Raw genomic sequence first — 14,895 nt, 5'->3', positions numbered from 1 at the left:
TGCTGATCACCTAAGGGGTGTCCTTCGGGCCAGCAAGGCCTGAATTCCACCCTGCCCTAGATTTTAGAAATGCACACCGATTTCTCGACGGTTTTTATATTGAACGGCTAGAAAGAAATGATCACTCGAAAGATGGACAGAACAGCTACAAATCTGTGGGCGTCTATGTGTGTGTGTGTGTGTGTGTGTGTGTGTGTGTGGTGATTTCTATAAGTACAGAACCAAAGGTAATATTATTTATCATCTGAAATTAGAGACAAGGCCAAAGTATGGAAATGATCACTACCCTGTGAGTCTGCACACAATATAAATAATCGGCGATACTATTAAATTAGATCTCAATCACGTGGCTAACAAATATAGACATTAAAACAGATTTGCTGGCAAATAACTTACCATACTGCATGCCAGCAATCACTTAAACAAGTCAGGCTATCAACTGCAATACATAGACTAAGTTGGCTGGGATTAACAAGCACATGGTAGCAAAGCAGGTCATGGGTCTCCATATCTAAAGAAAGGAAGTTAAGACAAGGAAAGCGAATTACTATGAGTCTAGACACGCAATGACAAAGATATTTGGAGTTTTGGAATACGCAAAATCATAAAAATTATTATTACTTAAATCATATAATTTGAATAAACAACAACGCTAATTTGGACGTTACGCGTGGTATCTCGATTATCACGTCATATGGTATTGATTACTTCACACAGCGGTTATTACAAAGATCATTATCAACATGACAGCAATATCTTTTTTGTGCAGGAGCAAAAAGTTCTACTCTTAGCTAAGATTAAAAATGAAGTCGATCTTTTTATTGATGGTGATGCTTCTGGCCTCGGCACAAGCAAGACCTCAGCTTTCATTGGATGAACTTGGCGATTTACGTGAGTAATTTGTTTTAAATCGTAAATTTATTGAAAGGTTTGTTGACCACGACATCTTGGTGGATCATTGGTGGTCAACAGAGGGACCACGTAGGAAACCCACCGAATAGACTAGTATATAAGTCTACTTATAAAATACTTTAAACTAGCCTACTGTGATGGTGATTATTGAGTCACTGACTCATCTGTAACAATATTGTGACGATGACAATTGAGATGTCGACGCCGAAAGAAGCAAAATTGATAAGTTCGGTTTCTGTACATTATCTTGCTGGATTTTTCAGCGTACCGCTGCTTTCGTATATCGCATCATGGTTATTTCAATTTATGACTATGATTGTTTTGTTGTTTTTTAAATTTGGGTAAAGTACATAATTTGTGCTCGAAAATAAATGCCTGAAAGGAAAGAAATTATGACGTCATAATAAAAAGAACTTGATTTTTGATGTTTAGCGCTCGGTGTAAGGAGCAGCATTATGTAATTATTATCAGTGTTATGTGACGTCTAACCCGTATAGCTGACTAAGAATGATCACGTCAAGAACACCTCATACTTGTTGGGCAGGTGGAGCAACATTTTATGATTAATTATTATCAGTGTTATACAACAATACAACGTTTGTTATACAACGTCTACAACATATAGCCAATTAAGAATGACCACGTCTAGAGCTTGATGTCAAGAGCTCATACTTGTTGGACATGTGAGGATGACGGTTTATCAGGCGGACTTATTATTATGACAACTCTTTGCTTTTCTTATAATCTTACACATTTTGCTGATTGATCGGGTTGTAGCTGCTCGTTAAAGTTGTTGTTGTTGTTGTTGGTTGTTAGCAAGAGTCTAGTTTGTCAGTTGCGTGTTTAGAAAATATTGGTCGGATAGTTTCGTGTTTGAAAAAATTCTTGGTTTAGTTAATTAGTGTCTGGCGTTTTATTGGACACTTATTGTAATAACCAATGACTTTTAAACAAATTCTTTTCTAAGTTTGATTGACGTAAACTGTTTAAACAACGACATGTGACGTCACGTATTACTGACTGTCGTAATAGGCGGTGTGTTTGATGATGATGACATGTGACGTAATAAAGGATAGTAAAACAGAACTAAGGAAATATTCGACGCATGGTGATAATGCTGCAAGAATATTTTGTTTGTTTTTAGGTCGGTGCCATTATCAACTTCCACGCTGCCAACCATCCGAGTTCAACTGCAGGTGTGAGGATGATGCAACAGGGGAATCCCGTGAGTGCATACCACAATCGTGGGTCTGTGACGGGCAACAAGATTGCTCGAATGGAGCTGACGAAATAGATTGTAGATGCGTTCCTGGCGAGTACCAGTGCTATGATGGAGTCGGTATGAGATTTTATCAATGCATCGATGAAAGCAGAGTGTGTGATGGAGAGTTGGATTGCGTGAATAGGAGAGATGACTATAGCGAGAAGTGTGGGGGAGGATTCCAATGCAAGAATGGTCGATATATACCAGCATCATGGAGGTGTGATGGATATGATGATTGCGGGGATAACAGCGATGAAGATAATTGCGATGATGATATTATTACATCTAAACACAAATGTGATTGTTACAAGGAAGGAAACGACACTTGCGGTAATATAATCAGATGCTATCATGATGACGGTAAGTTGAATTAGTTGTTGTCGTTGGTTAAACAAAATTCTTAAAATCTGTGCAGAGATTTAAATTATTTACTTGGAATTAAAATGAAAGCTATGCATAGCTTAGTTAGATTTTTGTTTGAATCATATTTTCAATTCGACGCTAAATCATCAATAACGCCTTGAACTTATCAATTAAAATTATTAACTGCATGGTCAAATGAGATCGTTTAATAACATGACTTAAAATTGTAAAGGAGGGGGTCATGTAATAATCATGTAATTTACGAGAATATATTGGTGAAGTTATGTTAATAATCTTGTTTTGAGTTTAATCGACATTTATCTACGTTTTTAGAGATAATCCATTGTGACGTCATAATGTTAAGAGTTATCGAGTGTGAAATGTCAGCCAAACACAGTATTGTATATTAAACTTGTGTTAAAGTATATTTTTAGTTTGTTTGTTGAGGTCGGTTTAAGTATTTTTTTTTGTTTAAGTTCGGTAAAACTAAGTCGCCTGCTCAGCCGTGTACTCTTTTCCATTCATTTCCAGCCTATGTAAAGAAAAACCAGTTTCTCCTGCACCGAAATAATCCAAACTCAGTAATAAGAGTCCCAACTTAATTTTGCTGGGTTCCAAGTCAGATCATGGATTTTAATTCGAATAGAATTGTTCAATTTTGTAAATATACTGAAGTATTTGGCGTCTGGAGTGTTGGCAAGGGAATGTCGCCACCTATTCAGATGTGGCAGGTAGTTTGCTTAAATTTAGGAAGATCCTAGGTTGAGAACAGAGTTAATTGAATAGTTAGCACAAATGGTTTCACACGTTTCATCATCGGAAGATTTCAATGCAACCGATTTAACGTCATCTGAAGTCAACGCTGTCCGGGTCATAGAAGCGAGAGTTGCAATGAGTCATGTTTGTGATGTGAACTACGTTCCCGTATCTAATTATTTCAGCAAGTACAGCTCAGTTAAGTGACTGGTAACATGCACGAGATTTTCACACATCTCTTAAGCATATTGCAAACGTTAATATCCGTCTTTTGTGTTGTCGAAACAAAACCTGCTGCAGAGTGTACAACAGCAATAACAGCATATTTGCTTTCTAAAGTAAATTTTCACAATAGACAAATAAAACAAAATGTTTATTGGCATTATATCTTATGCGTAATTAATCGCAGGTTTCCAGATATATCTGATAGTTCCCGACCTAGTTCTAATCATAGAATCATTTAAAGCATTTTTAAAACTGCAGAACTCGACTGATAGGTTTGAAAAATCAATAAATGTTTAACTTTTGCGAGTCGTGATAGAGAATTGTTGCTACAATTAATAGAAGCCTTGTACAAAATAATAATGTGCTTTTTAATCGTTTTACTTTCGTGCAATTTGCAACAAAAAACTACTTTCGTAGAAGCCGATGCTTGCGAACGTTTGTAAAAGTTCACTCATGTCCGTTACTTTCAAACAATTCACTGCTCAACGATCGGCAGCGTACATGTTCAATCTTCAGAACAATGATAAAATCAAGAATAGCAAGATCCAGAGGTGTAGGATTGAACAAAGAATGCAAGATCTTGTCTATAAGTCAAAATTCATACAAAATCATTCGTAAACCTGGAAGGACATCAATGCGGTCCCTGACATGCTCTCGAAAGTTTAAAACGAATTCTCTGGGGCAACATCATCGTTTACAAAAGTAATCTCGTGGAAATTTACAGGAACTTCGATCATCCTAGAATCTGTCGCCTACACCATCTCGTAAATGCAAGATACCTTTGGCGGTCTTTTGAAATTTTGTGCCCAGAGTCTAATCTGTGCAGAGATTAAGCCGCTGTTTTTTAATTTTAAAAGCACTCATCTCATATAAGCAACACAGCTCTTGGAGAATATTTCAATCGATTATAAAAGTCCACTAAGAGAACGCTATCTACCTGCATCTGGCACCCAAATGGCAAAGAATCAACTGTATCTGTGCATGACTTGGCACCAAAGCAAATGGGTCAAGAATTGACACCTTCCAAATGTTTATTGGGCCCGAAACCAACGAATTATGAAAGAGACTTTTACACCTGCTGCCGGAGAAGATACAAGTTTGTCGAAATGGATCCGAAAGATACAAACAAACTGATGCACAGTTGAGTGAAAGTACACGTAGACGATCGGGCAGAATTATGAACCTGTCAGATCGGTTGCGATCGTTACAAATCCTGTTTTATTCCGACTTGTCCATACACAGCTTTGTGATAACGGAGTTTGCTGACCTCTGATTAAATTTCTAATGCACGGTACTCAGTGAGAAAAACATGGTCACCATTAGTCTGGAACAGAACTGCATGGTGTTTATAAGACACAAATTTCTGACCAATGTGTATAAAGCGCTAATGTCAACACAGAATCTACAGATTAGAGGTAAAAGTGAACCAAAACGTGTGACATAACTTATTATGTTACAAAAGCTAAGACCAAAGCATGTAAAACACTATTTTATATAATGCGGTGAAAATGTTTTTGAAACACATTAAGATAAATAATAATGACTTGGCTGCTAAACTGTTGTAAATCTGCAAATAAAATATCTTTGGTAAAATTAATATTTTAAAAAAATTTTATGCCTAAACGGTAAAAGTTAATTTGCTTGTCAGATTATCTTGATTTATTAAAAACACATCGTACAGAAAGATGCGATGGATTTGCAAACTGTCCAGATGGGAGCGACGAATGGAATTGTCCATCATCATGTCCGTCATGGCTGCCATATAATTGCGCTTGTAATAAGATTAATGATTTCTCTTGTGAAGGAACTGAATATGTATGTTATAAGCACGATGGTGGGTGAAGTTCATTGCTAGTATTAATATTTTTGTGATTATTTACAAAAACATATTTTCACATTATCCTGACTAATTAAAAACACATCGCACAGAAAGATGCGATGGATATACAGACTGTCCAGATAGCAGCGACGAATGGAATTGTCCATCATCATGTCCGTCACAGCGGCCAAATAATTGCGCTTGTAATAATGATTACTATTGTAATGGAAATGGACGTATATGTTATGAGCACGATGGTGGGTGAAGTTCATTGCTAGTATTAATAGTTTTGTGATTATTTACAAAAACATATTTTCACATTATCCTGACTAATTAAAAACACATCGTACAGAAAGATGCGATGGATATACAGTCTGTCCAGATGGCAGCGACGAATGGAATTGTCCATCATCATGTCCGTCACAGCGGCCAAATAATTGCGCTTGTAATAAGATTGATACTTACTCTTGTAAAAGAATTGGACGTATATGTTATGAGCACGATGGTGGGTGAAGTTCCTTACTAATGTTATTATTTTTATGGCTATTTAACTGTTGGACTTGTATGTTATAAACATGATGGTAGGTGAGGTTTGAGTTTTAAAACTTGATGGTATTTAGCTTTAGTTAATTTTTAACGATGTTTAATTTCTTGTTATTAAATGGTTTATTTAGACATAATTTTAAAAATAGGTCGAAAGTTGATTCATTTATTAGAAAATGATTACGTATTATTTGATGTATATTGCTAATCTTGTTTGTTCATTCATACAGTTATTTTTATGTCGTCATACAGATGCATAACGCGAATATACATCACTTAATCACTGATAAAATCAACATACAATAAACATGCAGTAAAACACGTAATTGTTACGTCATTTCGTCACATAAGCTCCTATTGTCCACAAGATCTTAGGCTTGGTAAACAATAATACGTTTCAAATGCACGTCTTAATAAGCAAGTCCGACAGCGATAACTCAGCATTATGTATGACGACCTCTTTGCATAGATTTGAGGCAGGGGTTTCCATTCGTAAAAGAAGTGGTAATGGCGGCTTCATACAAAAGAAGGGAACGCTAAGTTCTGAAAAAGAGGAAACTAATTCTGTTCAAATCAAATTATTTTTACAACTGTGCCGTAGTAAAAGCGAAAGCTGGAGAAAAAATATTCAATCAGGTCTGGTGGTTTACCGGTGTTGTTGGACGATCATCGCTTAGCTCTCGTTTTGTCCTTCCCTTTATGAGTTGTCGATGTTCTTATAAATCTTCTTCCGGTTGGGTTACCTTATATTTACGGGCCAGCAAATGCCACTTTCGGGCGTTTTATGTTCTTTTGAACTTAGATTGGACGAGTGCTTTTAAGAGATTTCTTTGAATTGAGATGAATTTTTGTTGTCGGTCGCCGGTTTTCTTTCAACAGGTATGCTTTACAGTCCAGAGTCTTTCAGCGCATTTCCTTTTTTTTCACGAATGACAACATGTCATTACTTGGCCTTAGTGGTTCAAACTAAGTTTTAACTACGAAGATATGAGTAGTCGTAGATCGGTCATATTTCGCTTCTTGACCTTGCAGTTTCGACGTCCATCTTTAATTCCTTGTTTGTCTTTACCAAACGTTACTGGACTTGTTATGCTTCTGGCAGCAAAGTTTTCATTCAGGTGACTCTGAGAGTAATCAACCGACAACTACTCCATAGCGCCATTGTCGTGTGAGATCGATTCGCTACATTTGTGAAGATCTAAGAAACTTACCTACTCTGTCCAGTTTGGTTTGCTGAGTAATTTTATTGTCTACGCTGAGCAACGGTTAAAGATTTGTGAAATTTCTTTTATCTTCAGTGTCCGATGATGACAGCCCGTTGATAAAATGTCCGGTTCAGCAAAATCTATTTGAGATAAGAATGTTTGCAGAGATGTTTGAAAATTTCAGATTTGCCATTAGAACGATAATTAATCTATTTTGCCATAATCATCAACCATCGTTCAACGTGTCCAACCAATCGCTTCTTCCATTGTATTTAACTCTTAACACCGATCCAAACTGAAGTTATCGCCAGTTATACTGTACAGCTGGCATTTTTTTCCTTGTCACGGTTGGCCTGCCGTTAATGTACTTTAAACTTAGCAAGTTTTTAAACGAACTTTATTAAACTTTATGGAATTAGAAATCTTCCGTTAAGTTTAAAGTACATTAATGAAAAGAAAATTGATGACAAAAATACGTGGTCACATTATTATTACCATTTATGTTTGCGATGCGGAAATTTTGAACATAGCGTTTGGTGGGGTAATTCTCAGTCTAAAGCAGCATCGACATTACTGTCCAAGATTAACTTAACATGCTTCTTTAAAGCGTGACCTTGGAACCTTACGATTTCACTTTCTGTGTCGTTTTCTTAGTCGGGTCAGATTCGTCGTATCAGGGTCGGCTGCGTGATCTTGCAATAAAGAGGCAAGCCGACAACCAAGAGGTTGTCGGTTCGGAGCTAATGACGTGTCTTGGCAAGATATTTAAACACGTGACTAAAGGTGATCACGGAATTTGACTTCACTCGGCTTCTTGTCCACTTGGTCTAAATCATTCCATAAATACGATGAAAAAGTGTCAAGCGTTATGAACATTGGTACTATGACACTTTATCGAAAGACACTTTATCGAACGACACTTTATCGAACGACAGCTGATCGAAACGACAGCTGATCGAACGACTCTTTATCGAACGACAGTTAATCGAAACGACAGTTGATCGAACGACACTTTATCGAACCGACAGCTGATCGAACGACACTTTATCGAACCGACAGTTGATCAAACCGACAGTTGATCGAACGACACTTTATCGAACCGACAGTTCAAGCAAGATTTTTACGTGTTTCTCAAACATTGAGACAATAAGCCATTGTGATGTGCGGTCTTTGTAATGGTGTACATTAATGAATTATGATGTATATACCGCTGGTGCTCTCCCTAAAGCAACATAATTAAAGCGGATGATACAGCGAAAGCGCGTATGTCCAGAAGGAAACGGCTTGATGGATGAACTCCGCGTGACACCGAGGGGAGAAGCCTTCGTTGTCGAGGAAGACGATGAGAACGAATTCTATATGTTTGCGTCTCAAAAGAATCTGAATATACTGAACAACTGCGCTAATTGGTTTTGTGACGGTACATTTGATGTTGCCCCACTTGGATCCCAGCTGTACACGATACACGCGCTGGTCGATGAAAATCGCACGGTGCCACTCGTATACACCGTTACCGAGAACTTCGCATAAAATGCTTCCAGGCACTGGCATTCGTTCCGCCTGAAGACGTTGTACAACGGTTCGAGGACTTCCTGGCCACGTTCAGTGACGACGATGAGCAGCACTTGTCTGAATACATTGACTATTTCGAAACTACTTGGATTGGACGATTGTGTCGCAGGAATCGTCGTCAACCTCTATTTCCTATCCGGTGTTGGAATGTCTTCCACCGGGTTCAAGATGACCTTCCACGAACGAATAATAGTATTGAAGGATGGCACAATGCGTTCAGCAAGCGTGTCTCAATATCCCATCCGACGCTTCGCAGACTCGTCAAAAAAATTAAGCGGGAACAAGGTTCCAACGAAATGTTAATTGAGCAATTGAGTGCTGGAATTGCTGGCCCACCTCGGAAGAAGCGCTACGACGCTGTCAACCAACGGCTGAAGAGCATAGTCGAAAATTATGACTCAACGAATATTGACATAAAAAGTTATCTTCGAGCAATTGCACACAACTTGTAATTAAATGAATGCGATTGAAATGTGCACTTCGTCAGTTGTCGTGCTTTTAACAGTGCATATCGTCAGTTGTTTCGATAAATTGTGGATCTTTTAACCCTATCCTAACCAGGCTCGCGAGTTTACTAAAAAAAATAGGTGTGGCCGACCCCGCACACACATTTGCAATCGTTAATTACTAGAAAACTATGCGTCGTAGACTGATGAGATTTTTACAGGTTAGTAGAAACATCATCTGGCTTCCTGTATACATCATAATTGTAAAACTAAAGAACGTGAATTTAGTGTAAATTAGGTATTTCTAAAAGTGACACATTTCTAGAAATTTTTCTTGTTACGCCGCGCCCCCGCTGTGAGAAGAGAACGAAAGAGAATAGTTAGTCAAGTTATTGGTGCGTAAATGAGTAAACGAAAACGTTACGCTTCAATGCGGAGAGAGCAAAATTATATAAATATCACAATATCTCAAAAATTACAAAATCCAACTTTATCAAACAAACATGGACAGATAGCTGAACATTTTTTATGAAAAGTCACCAAATTTTAATTTTCTACAGCAAACAATGCAACTGTACGCCACGTTTTGCTATGACTGTGTGCGGGAGAAGCAAAAGTCGATTCGATCAACTGTCGCTTTGATCAGTTGTCGGTTCGATAAAGTGTCGTTTGATCAACTGTCGGTTCGATAAAGTGTCGTTCGATCAACTGTCGTTTCGATCAGCTGTCGTTTCGATCAGCTGTCGTTCGATTAAGTGTCGTTCGATAAACTGTCGTTCGATTAAGTGTCGTTCGATAAAGTGTCTTTCGATTAGGTGTCGCGTCACGATGAACATTAGGCAAATAATAAGTAAAATGATTAACAATAAGACTTACAATTAAAAAGAACCTACACGTTTGAATATATGATGGGTCCGGAACATCAAGGACACTTATTCATTGTGTGTACAAATAGAAAGATATGAGTTAAAATTCAATGTGCGGATCGAATGTCATTGTGCTTAAGAACAAATCAGTAAAAGATAATTTGTTCAGTTTTCACATAAGTTTTGTTGGAAACTTTTTAACCTTTAGATTTATTGATAAAACTAATACACTGTGCATCAACATTTGGCGTCTTTGTTTTCATAGAGAGATGTGATACAAGAAAGGATTGCCAAGACTCATCAGATGAAATGAATTGTTCTTGTCCGGAAGGCAAATTCACCTGTCCCTGCTTCCGTAAGAACTATCCTACTTGCAATATAAGGAAAGGTTGTATCCCGATGAAATACGTCAATGATGGAAAGCTTGACTGTGATAATCGTAATGATGAACAGTATATCAAGTCATGGGAAAAACTGAGTTGGGGTTCTTGCAATTTCGATGTTATTAGGTTAGAAAATGAAAGCTTTTGTATCCCACCTTGGTGTGACAATTCTACTTGTACAAATGTACCTTCCTTAGAATGTAGTAAGTATGATTGCAACATGACTGACGCGGTTTGCTTTTCTTTCTGTTCTGATACAAAAACTTCAACTAGCAACGCTAACAAAGTGTTCCAATGTACTGACCAATCCATAATCTTGGACCAAAACTTCTGCAATGGAAAGGAGGACTGCAATGACGGAACTGACGAAATAACTTCTCAACCTGGATTTAAGTGTTCGGCCAAGTTTTCTACAATTTTATGCGTCCTTCCTCAATGGAATTTATACGACGACATCGCACAATGTTATGATAATTCTGATATTTGTTTCAGCAGTGATGGCTCCTTTCATTGCTTTAAGTGTGTAGACAATCGCCTGATCATCTCACCTAAGCAAGTCTGTGATGGTGTCATTGATTGTTTTGACCTTTCAGACGAATGTCTCTGCGAAAATCCATCTTTGCCGGAGTGTCTGGATGTCTTTTCTAGGTCATCGCAATGCAACTTCTTTAAATTTTGGAATATTGAATCAAATGACGGTTCTAATACTTTGTCTTCTTTGCAAATTGACAAAGATTTAATTAATTGCAAGAACAAACAGGGCGACACATTTTCTGTCCAGTGCGATGGAAGACCAGAATGCCTGGACTTCTCTGATGAGTGCAAATCGTGTACCAATCCTCCAGCATTTTGTAATGATACTTGCCGCACTTACTTCCCGATGGGAGATCGATATTGTGACGGTTACATTGATGAGGCGTGGAAGTACTTACAAGACACAAACTGCTCCGAAGGATTTGATGAAAAAATCTGTTTCTAACGATTTCAATGCAAAGCTGATGAGAAGGATAGCATAGACATCTTACAAAAATGTGATGGTAGGGAAAACTGTGATGATGGAATTGACGAAAAAAACTGTACCAACAGGTACTACTGCACAACAAAGGTAGGAAATCTGGTATCGATACCAAAGTCTTCAGTTCTCAATGGTAAACAAGAATGTGTTGATGGATCGGATGAATTTATTCCTGGGTTATTCTCTTCCGCTCGTAATATGATTGACAACTTTGGTCTAAAAATATGGCTGTGGATTGTCACTATACTTACCATTGTGGGGAACTTTTACGTCGCCATTATTTCTGCTAAAAATCTCAAGGAACGGAAAAACAAAGATGCTTCTGTATGCAACCATATTTTAATCATCAACCTCTCTGTCTCTGACTGCTTAATGGGTGTATATTTGATGATTATTTTAGTAAAAGATGTTCAGTTTGCAGGTAGATATTCCGAATTCGATTATGAGTGGAGATCGAGCACCATTTGCTCATTGGCGGGAAGTCTGTGTGTGATTTCCAGTCAAACTTCCTGCTTTCTTATGGCTGTTCTTACCAGTTATCGCTTGTATGCTGTCTACTATCCATTCAAAGCTCGTCATGCTTCTGCAAAACCTTGGATAATTGCTGCAGTCTCTTCCTGGATAATTTCCGTCATCATTGCTCTCGTATCTAACACCACACGTTACTTTAAATCTAAAGTTCTTTTTCTTAATGATTTTTCTTCATCTGATTCAGTCACTCATGATTACGTCACAGATTTTGCTTGTCGTGTGGCCATTCTTACAAACACTTCTCAAGATATCGATGAAAGTAATTGGGAAAGTGTTCAAAGCTTTTTGATGGATGAATTTCCTCAATATGCTCCAATAGGCGAGATCGGTTACTACGGTACTACAAGTGTGTGCATGCCACGATTGTACGTAAATTGCAGTGATAGTTTCTGGATCTATTCCATTGTCATAGTAACCTTCAATTTCCTTTCCTTTCTCTTTGTTCTCTCTGGATTCGGCTTAATCGCTTGGAAAATAAAGAAACGCCCGTTCAAAGGCGACAAAGCGCAGAAGCAACACGCCAAAATGAATCAACGAATCGCTCGCATCATTGTATCAGATTTTCTTTGTTGGGTTCCCATCTGCATAATGGCTTACATAAGCGTGAGTGGAGAGAAGCTTCCAGATGGAGTTGAGATATTCACTGCAGGAGTGCTCCTACCCATCAACAGTGCATTTAACCCTATCTTGTACTCACCCTACATCGAAACCAAAGTGGAATACTTATGGAAAAGAATTCGGCCCAATCGCAATCAACGCCCCAACAGAAATGCGATTGAGCCCAACGTGATTTCCTAAGTATTGAGTTTACAGGATCAATTCCACCAGGCATACTCTTAAACATCTTCTTTGCACTTGATTTCTTTACCAGGGTCTAATTATGTCAATTTAAACTTCCAGGCGACTGCTCCTTTTCTTTGGTAGAACTTATTTGCCGGAGGAGATCAATTAACAAAACCTTTTACATTCAAAAAATGTTTTTATTTCACTTCTTTAACAAATTGTTTTGTATCTTATGTTTTGTTGCTTTGACTGATGACTTGTATTGTCGTGTATATAATCAGATTTTGTCAAAACGATTTATAAAAAAATTAAAAAATTAAACAAAAACAAATATAACAAATCAAGAAAAGCATATCAAATTTGCAGTAATTGTTGTGGAGTATATTTGTACAGTAAGTATATTTATAAGTAAATATTATATTTATATTTACAGTACAGTATATCCGTTTGAGTTGTTGTTTCTGTAAGACTTTTAATAGAAAACCTAAGAATAAGTTGCTTTGCTTTCCATCTTATAACGCTCTTCTTGTGAAAATCTTATGTTATTAACATTTCTATCATTTTAAAAATATCTTATTTAGTTATTATCATTAAAATGGTTATTATTCATAATGGATAAAATTATCATTAGAATACGTTGGTGTGATTGGACTTATTAATATTTAGTTGTCATCAGTGCTGTTGGTTGAACAATTCCCCATTCTTATTGTTCCTCCATACTCTCATAAAATTACAATCATTTTAATCAAGATATTGTTGCTGCCAATCTTTCAACGTAACAATGGTTTGTGTCGATTATAAAGTGGTTCAGTAACGATATATGATGTCTGTATTGAAATGTAAGTATATTGTTTATTGGCATTCGACATGTTGGAGTGACATGATAGTGTATATCGTTTTGAATTTATCAGATGGCGTGCATTGCGTTATAATTATATATATTTTGCACAAAAAAATGAAGTAATAAAAAATATTGACAAATAAAAAAAAAAATTTAAATAACAAAAATAACAAAAATTTTTTTTAGAATTTGTTAAACCAAAAAAAATAAATAAAAAATTAATTCATTATTTGCAAAAAAATGTTAATTTTTTATTGTGTTTACTTTCGAGTATGTTTGTTTAACAATTGTTGTTGCTGTAACATGTTTATTATTAAGCCTGTGAATGCGTTGTTTTACTTTTTAAGTTACGTTGCGCTTTTTAAAAATTGCTTTAAATGACTTATAAAACAATCATAATAATGTGCATAATTTAAAGTAACCAATCAAACAGAAGCATAGACAACTAAGCTACATCATTTCAACTTATGGAGATTGTTTATATAAGAGACGTCACTTCTATAACAAATTGTTTTATTTTTCATGCTTTGTTGCTCTTACTTGTCTTGCCCTGTATTTAATCGGATTTGGTTGAAACAAATTTAAAACATAAAAGAATATTAAAAAAAAATCAAAGAAAGTTAATTAAATCTGCAATCATGTATTCGTTGTACAATGTACTGTATATATAAGTTTTTCCTGTAAGACTTTTATTAGAAAACCTGTGAATACGTTGCTTTGCTTTCCATCTTATGTCGCTCTTCTGGTGAAGATCCTATGATTTGAACATTTATATGATTAGTTTTATCATAAACTCTAATTATAATATCGCTATCGCAGATAGCAAAATTGGTGATCAGGTAAACCCTTGTTTAAATGTTTGCTTTCATTTTCACGCATTTATTCTTCAAAAAAATTATTACAAATATTTTGGAAATAATTGTTTCTGCACCAATCAATACAATTTGGCCACAACACAAATGTATATTGTCTTATTGTAGATTGACGCGCTCTGACAATTTGAAGACCAATGATTTGTGGCCTTCGTTGAACAAATGCAGGGTTTCGATTTGAAATTTATAATAAAGCTAAAATATTAAAGAACCAGGTCTTCTATGTAGAGTATGTTATGACTAAATTCATCTAAAGTTGTCCTAAGCTTCAGTATTTCGTAAAAAAGGAGGAATTGTTAAAAAGTTTCTTTTATTTGAAAGTGTATTTAATAATATTTAGGGAATACCCCGTCGCCGAGAATAGCTGACCCAAACTGTATTGTTTAAGTATATTAAGAATAGGTCTCCTTCTACTGGAATCTGTCATCACAGTTTCTCAGAGAGTCAAAATGACGGTTCCATCTGGCCGCTACTTATTATCGGTACAAACGGCAATAAC

The 14,895-nt window shown here is 36.4% G+C and overlaps 2 protein-coding genes across 3 annotated transcripts; both read left to right on the top strand.

Annotated features, from left to right (window-relative positions):
- The first annotated feature begins 755 nt into the window (after window positions 1-755).
- Window positions 756-11,494, top strand: LOC143465528 (uncharacterized). Of its 2 annotated transcripts, none has more exons than XM_076963868.1 (6): window positions 756-891; window positions 2,057-2,536; window positions 5,202-5,354; window positions 5,450-5,596; window positions 5,692-5,844; window positions 10,237-11,494. In XM_076963868.1, the coding sequence occupies exons 1-6, from the start codon at window positions 804-806 to the stop codon at window positions 11,331-11,333; spliced, it is 2,118 nt and encodes a 705-aa protein (XP_076819983.1). In that variant the 5' UTR covers window positions 756-803; the 3' UTR covers window positions 11,334-11,494. The 2 variants fall into 2 exon arrangements, with proteins under 2 accessions (XP_076819983.1, XP_076819982.1); XM_076963867.1 differs by having other exon boundaries at window positions 5,169-5,354.
- Window positions 11,361-14,478, top strand: LOC143465529 (relaxin receptor 1-like). The gene has a single exon (XM_076963869.1). The coding sequence runs from the start codon at window positions 11,568-11,570 to the stop codon at window positions 12,696-12,698; it is 1,131 nt and encodes a 376-aa protein (XP_076819984.1). The 5' UTR covers window positions 11,361-11,567; the 3' UTR covers window positions 12,699-14,478.
- The last annotated feature ends 417 nt before the right edge of the window (window positions 14,479-14,895 follow it).

The sequence above is a fragment of the Clavelina lepadiformis genome, chromosome 7 (genome assembly GCF_947623445.1).
Source record: "Clavelina lepadiformis chromosome 7, kaClaLepa1.1, whole genome shotgun sequence".
NCBI lineage: Eukaryota > Metazoa > Chordata > Ascidiacea > Aplousobranchia > Clavelinidae > Clavelina > Clavelina lepadiformis.
Note: the sequence above shows the minus strand (reverse complement) of the source record. Positions and strands in the feature narration are given on the sequence as shown.

Bases quoted from the DNA above. Each gene is read 5' to 3' on its own strand.
- LOC143465528 (XM_076963867.1), top strand. From the start codon at position 804: ATGAAGTCGATCTTTTTATTGATGGTGATGCTTCTGGCCTCGGCACAA. The intron at 5,355-5,449 runs GTGGGTGAAGTT...CACATCGCACAG, and splicing joins TGTATGTTATAAGCACGATG to AAAGATGCGATGGATATACA. The intron at 5,845-10,236 runs GTGGGTGAAGTT...TTGTTTTCATAG, and splicing joins TATATGTTATGAGCACGATG to AGAGATGTGATACAAGAAAG.
- LOC143465529 (XM_076963869.1), top strand. From the start codon at position 11,568: ATGATTGACAACTTTGGTCTAAAAATATGGCTGTGGATTGTCACTATA.